This window comes from Nicotiana tabacum, chromosome 6, assembly GCF_000715075.1.
Source record: "Nicotiana tabacum cultivar K326 chromosome 6, ASM71507v2, whole genome shotgun sequence".
Lineage (NCBI taxonomy): Eukaryota > Viridiplantae > Streptophyta > Magnoliopsida > Solanales > Solanaceae > Nicotiana > Nicotiana tabacum.
This window is the reverse complement of record NC_134085.1, coordinates 124,803,080-124,809,542: the sequence shown is the minus strand read 5'-3', so window position 1 is coordinate 124,809,542 and position 6,463 is coordinate 124,803,080. Positions and strand designations below refer to the sequence as shown.

Below are 6,463 nucleotides of genomic sequence, written 5' to 3'. Positions count from 1 at the left end.
TTCAAGATGTGGGAGAATTCTCGTGGGGAGGGAAGACCTCCTGCTAGATGGGATGAGTTTGTAGATGCATTCATGGACCACTTCTTGCCTGCCAAGACAATGGCGGCCCATGACACAGAGTTTGAGGCCTCAAGCAGGGCAGTATGAGTGTTTGGGAGTACCATAGAGTTTGTGAGGTTTTCCAAGTATGCTCCTCAGTTAGTGTCGACCATGGATGCTCGAGTTCGGCGATTTGTTCAGGGTCTTAGTCCTTTGGTGGTGAATGTGGCTGTTACAGTGGCCTTACACTCCGATATGAATTATGGTAAGATTTTGGGGTTCACTCAGGCCACAGAGGCTAGGAAGTTGAAAATACGGGCAGAAAGGGAGAGTAGCAGCAGGGCCCGATCAGCAGGTCACTCAGGGAGACCAGTTCCGGGGAAAGGGCCATCCCAGTCATATGCCCAGTCCTCAGCAAGCGCACCGCTATCTGTGCACAGTTATCAGTAGAGTAGTCACTTGAGATCAGGTTCCGACAGTAGGAGACCCCATCATTCCGGTCGTCCAGGAGGGAGTTCACAGCAGCAGGGGAGGGCTTCATGCCCCAAGTGTGGGAGGTTCCATTCCGAGACTATTTGGATATTCCGGTGTGTTATAGATGCGTGGTGAGAGGTCATATCCAGCGGGCTGCTGTTCGCCCAGTGAGGGCATGGTTAGGGGATTTGCTTAGTCATCCGGTTCTTCAGCTACCACATCATCCGTGCGTCCTCCAGACCCAACAGGGCTCGGTGTAGTTAGGGGTGGAGCTCGTGGTAGAGGTGTACCCAGCCGGTTTTACGCCTTGAGTGGTCTCCAGAGTGTAGAGGCCTCCCCAGATGTTTCTACAGGTATCTTGTCTGTTCAGGCCATTGATTGTTATGCTCTTATTGATCCGGGGTCCTCTTTGTCTTATGTCACCCCATTCATTGCTTCACGTTTTGGGGTAGAACCCGAACAACTTCATGAGTCGTTCTCTATATCGACTCCGGTTGGTGATTCTATTACAGCCACGCGAGTTTATAGGAATTGTGTTGTCATGGTATGTGGTCGTGCTACCACGACCGATCTTATTGAGCTTGAAATGGTGGATTTTGATGTGATTATGGGAATGGACTGGCTTTATTCGTGCTTTGCTAAACTTGACTGCCGAACGAGAGTCATGAGGCTTGAGTTCCCTAATGAGCCGGTTATTGAGTGGAAGGGAAATGGTGTGGTGCCGAAAGGTAGGTTTATTTCCTACCTTAAGGCTTTGAAGATGATTAGGAAGGGGTGTATCTACCATTTGGTCCGGGTGGCGGACACCACTTCAGAAGTGTCTGTCCCCGAGTCCATGCCAGTCGTGAATGAGTTTCTTGAAGTGTTTCCGGACGAGGTTCCAGGATCCCGCCAGATAGGGAGATTGATTTTGGGATTGATGTATTGCCAAATACGCGGCCGATATCTATTCCACCATACAGAATGGCGCCAGCGGAGTTAAGGGAGTTAAAGGAACAACTGAAGGATTTTTTAGAAAAGGGGTTCATACGGCCAAGTGTGTCACCGTGGGGTGCCCCCGTTCATTTTATCAGAAAGAAGGATAGGTCGCTCTGGATGCGTATTGATTATCGGCATCTTAACAAGGTCACCATCAAGAATAAATATCCTTTGCCTCGGATAGAAGATTTGTTCGACCAATTGCAAGGTGCGAGGTTCTTTTCCAAAATTGATCTACGGTCCGGGTATCACCAATTGAAGATCAGAGAACAGGATATTCCTAAGACGGCTTTCAGAACTCGCTATGGTCACTTTGAATTCTTGGTCATGTCTTTTGGGCTAATCAACGCCTCGGCAACTTTCATGGATCTTATGAATCGGGTCTTTAAGCTATTTCTAGACTCCTTTGTGATTGTTTTTATTGATGACATCCTTGTTTATTTGCGGAGCCGGGAGGATCATGCCGATCACCTCAGGGTTGTTCTGCAGACCTTTTATCAGCACCAGTTGTATGGTAAATTTTTAAAATGTGAATTTTGGTTGGAGTCCGTTACCTTTCTGGGCCATGTTGTTTCCAGTGAAGGGATTCAGGTAGATCCCCAAAAGATTGCAGTAGTAAAAGATTGGCCTAGACCCACGACCCCGACGGAGATCCGTAGCTTCTTGGGTTTAGCGGGGTATTATCAGAGGTTTGTGGAGGGATTCTCTACCCTCGCCTCCCCTTTGACTAAGTTGACGTCGAAAGCAATTAAGTTCCAATGGTCCGACGCTTGTGAGAAAAGTTTTTAGGAATTGAAGTCGAGATTGACGTCGGCGCCGATATTCACCTTGCCGGAAAGCACGGAAGGATTTGTGTTTTATTGCGATGCCTCCAGGGTCGGTTTGGGGTGTGTGTTGACGCAACATGGGAAGATTATAGCGTATGTTTCAAGCCAACACAAGAATCACGAGAAGAATTATCAGACGCATGATTTGGAGGTTGCGGCAGTTGTATTTGCCTTTAAAATATGGCGGCATTATCTTTATGGGGTCCATGTGGATGTGTTCTCGAACCAAAAGAGTCTCCAATATTTGTTAAAGAAGAAGGAGTTGAATTTAAGGCAGCGATGGTGGTTATAATTGATCAAGGATTATGATATGGATATTTTATACCATCCAGGGAAGGCGAATGTGGTGGCCGACGCTCTCAGTCGGAAGTCCATGGGTAGTTTCGCTCATTTGGGAGCGGATTAGAGGCCTTCAGCTCGGGAGGTTTATCAATTGTCCAGTATGGGGGTTCGTATTTCGACCTCAAACGAGGGGAAGGTTATGGTGCGTAATGGAGAAGAATCGTCACTTGTAGCGGAAGTCGAGGAAAAGCAGCTCATTGATCCAGCATTAGCACAAATGAAGGAGGCAGTTTTGAATAACAAGACTTTGACATTTTCACTCGGTGGTGAGGATGGTGTATTACGATGTCAAGGTAGGCTATGTGTTCCAGATGTGGATAACCTTTGGGGGAGGGTAATGGCAGAGGCTCATAATTCCAGGTATTCTATGCACCTAGGTTCTACGAAAATGTACCGTGATATCAAGGAAATTTATTGGTGGAACGGTATGAAGATGGGTGTGGCGAACTTTGTATCTAAATGTCCGAATTGTCAGCAAGTAAAAGCTGAGCACCAGCGGCCCGGTGGGTTAACTCAGCTTATGGAAATACCAATGTGGAAATGGGAGATGATCAACATGGATTTCGAGGTAGGGTTACCTCGCACTCAATGCAAGTTCGACACAATTTGGGTAATAGTGGATCGACTCACCAAATCAGCTCACTTCTTGCTAGTCAAGTCCACGGATAGTGCGGAACAATATGCTCAATTGTATACCAAGGAAATAGTAAGGCTTTATGGCACTCCACTTTCTATTATCTCAGATCGAGGGGCCCAGTTCACAGCTAATTTTTGGAAGAAATTTAAGCAAGGTTTGGGTACTCAGGTGAATCTCAGCACGACTTTCCAACCGCATACTGATGGACAAGCAGAGTGGACTATTCAGACGCTTAAAGATATGTTACGGGCTTGTGTCTTGGATTTCAAAGGTAATTGGGATGATCACTTGCCACTTATAGAATTTTCTTACAATAACAGTTTTCATATTAGCATTCAGATGGCCCCATTTGAGGTATTGTATGGGAGGAGATGTAGGTCTCCGATTGGATGGTTCGAAGTGGTTGAAGCAGAATTGTTAGGGCCCGATCTCGTGCACCAGGGTATGGAAAAAGTTAAAATCATTCAGGAAAGGCTGAAAGCTGCTCAGAGTCGCCAGAAATCTTATGCGGACATTCGTCGAAGAAAATTGGAATTCCAAGTAGATGATTGGGTGTTCTTGAGGGTATCTCCTATGAAGTGAGTCATGCGATTTGGGAAGAAAGGGAAGTTGAGTCCTAGATATGTCGGGCCATATCGGGTCACTCAAAGGATAGGACAGGTGGCCTATAGACTGGAATTGCCCCTTGAAATGTCATTAGTGCACCCGGTGTTCCCTGTGTCAATGTTAAAGAAAGTGGTTGGAGACCCATCCACCATCGTGCCAATCGAGGCTATCGAGGTCAATGAAGAGTTATCATATGAAGAAATTCTGGTCGTTATTCTTGATAAGCTAGTCCGCAAATTGAGAAACAAGGAAGTTGCTTCAGTTAAAGTGCTATGGCAAAGTCAACAAGTCGAGGAAGACATGTGGGAAAAGGAAAGTGAAATGAAAGAAAAAAATCCCCATGTGTTTGAACAAGTCTAGTAATGATCGTGAGAACTCTTGTCTCTAAGTAAACTGATGTTGTGTTCAATCTGGTGCAAAGACACCCCATATTTTTTCCTAAATACTTTACTATTGTAACTTCTCAAGTTGTGCAAGAATTGTATGTGTTGTGATTAATTGAGTCATGCGCAAGCCCCTTTTTGGTAAATGAAAGTTTTGTAAGAACTCATGTGATAAGTGAATGATTAAATGCAATGTAGATTGGTAATGATTAATTGGAATACGTATAGTGTATTGGAGTGGTTGAACTGTATGGAACTCATTGAAATGGCCAGATTATGTGCAAGTGTTGAGGTAATGAATTGTATACCAGTTATAAGGATAATATGGATAGCGTAATGGTGCTTGGAAATAATGTTTTGGGGGCTCTCTGACAGGTAGAGAAGTTTAATAACAAAGGGAACTCTGGAATTTTTTTTTATTTTTTTTAAAAAAATTGGGAGTTTGCATATCATGTTTTCAAAACCAACCGATTTCCAAAAACCTCATTCGAGGAAGAATGATTTTAAGTGGGGGAGGATGTAAGGCCGCGTGAAAACTTGTACTCAAAACCGGGTAGCTCGTGGTGCCAAGTCCCGAATATATGTTAGGAATGTGTAAAATTAAGCGAGTCGCAGTTCAGACCCTTTTGGTACTGATCTATGTTATTAAAAGTCAAGAAATACTATTTTCCAGCAAATGCTATTCTGCGGTCTAGAATGCGGTCGCATAACAGATATGCGGACCGCATAATAGCCGCAAAGTGCGTAAGTGTGTTGGTCGAATTGGAGGTTAAATATGTGGTCCAATATGCGATCGCATAACGGATATGCAGACCGCATAGTCGTTGCATATTTCCCTTGGGATTTTGTGAAGGGCAGTTCTGCGGTGCACTATGCGACCGCATAATGGGTATGCGGACCGCATTTCTGCCACATACCCAGGCAGTGTGTTTAGATTTTGGGAGCACTTTTGCGGTCCATTCTACGGACCGCATTTCTACTCTACGATCGCAAAGTGCGATCGCATACCTAACTCGGGCTCCTATTTTTCTAAATTTTAAATCCGACACTTCTTCAATAAAACACCCCAACCCCTTATTTTAACATATTTTCTGAACAAAACTAGAGAGAGGGAAGAGAGAATTCTTGAGAGATAAAGTCTTACCTTCATCAATTTGATTCTTCAAAGTCACTCGGGCCGGGGAATTTCAAGTATATGTATTCATCTCCGTTCTTGCAGGTAAAATCCCCAACCCTTTTTCATTGTTTTCATATTTAAACAAAAAGGGGGATTCTCATGCGTTAATTCTTGAAAATGGAAGTTGAGATACACATGCATGTCCTTTAAAACCTAGAATCTAGTAAGAGGAATTAGGTAGAACTAAAGATTTGCAAAAGAGGGGTTGATAACCTATTTAAGTTCGGGCTGAGTTTGTGAACTTTAATTCTAAGTTATATGTGTTAACTTGGAACTAGATTGACGGTACTAGGTTGTTGGTGAATTGGAAATAGAAGAAAAAAAAAGGGGAATTCGACTCCAGATATGTATTGCTAACTTTAACCTTTGTAAAGTCACCTTGTTTGGTGTACGAGTAATTGGTCTGTGTTACTTATGTGGACTATATGCGAATTCTTGTGATTAATATGCCTGGAATGTTGTTGGTTAAGTCTCTCGATATAAGGGTGTAAGTAAATGGAAACAAACCAAGTGTGTGTGTTAATGTGTTTATGTGGTAAGAGCTGTGTAACAAATGATGGAAAGAAATCGTAATTGATGCAATTGAAACAACTGTTGTAATATCATACGTGACTTGTCGCGGGCAATTATCATTGTGACTTAAGTTGCATACAGGCTGTTGCATATGATGGAAATGGTATTGACGTTTATGAAAATTCTTTGTGAATTATTGTTGTTGTCGTGTGAAATGTGATTGTCCAGTGGGATCGGGTTACGCGCCGCAACACGAAGTTATAAGGTGTGGGTTGTGGTGATATGGGTGACCGAGGTAATAAGGGTGGAAAAGTGAATGAAATCACTATTGAAATAAAAATATGTGAAAGTTGTGAAATCATTGATGTGATGAAATAATGTTGAAAGGGGAAAAGGAGAGATTGTGGAGTTGTTTGGCTTTGGTTGTTCCTTTCATGTGCATTTGATTGTTGATTCTATTACTGTTTGTTATATGTGTATTTCTTGA

At 43.4% G+C, this 6,463-nt stretch overlaps 1 protein-coding gene across 1 annotated transcript; it reads left to right on the top strand.

Annotated features, from left to right (window-relative positions):
• Window positions 1-2,760: 2,760 nt before the first annotated feature.
• Window positions 2,761-4,263, top strand: LOC107803648 (uncharacterized). Its single transcript, XM_075255877.1, has 2 exons — window positions 2,761-3,228; window positions 4,030-4,263. Exons 1-2 carry the CDS (start codon window positions 2,761-2,763, stop codon window positions 4,261-4,263), a joined length of 702 nt encoding a protein of 233 aa, XP_075111978.1.
• The last annotated feature ends 2,200 nt before the right edge of the window (window positions 4,264-6,463 follow it).

Excerpts from the sequence above, each read along its gene's own strand:
- LOC107803648 (XM_075255877.1), top strand. The coding sequence starts at position 2,761 with ATGGGGGTTCGTATTTCGACCTCAAACGAGGGGAAGGTTATGGTGCGT. Across the intron at positions 3,229-4,029 it reads TGATCAACATGGATTTCGAG|AAAGTGGTTGGAGACCCATC; the intron begins GTAGGGTTACCT and ends TCAATGTTAAAG.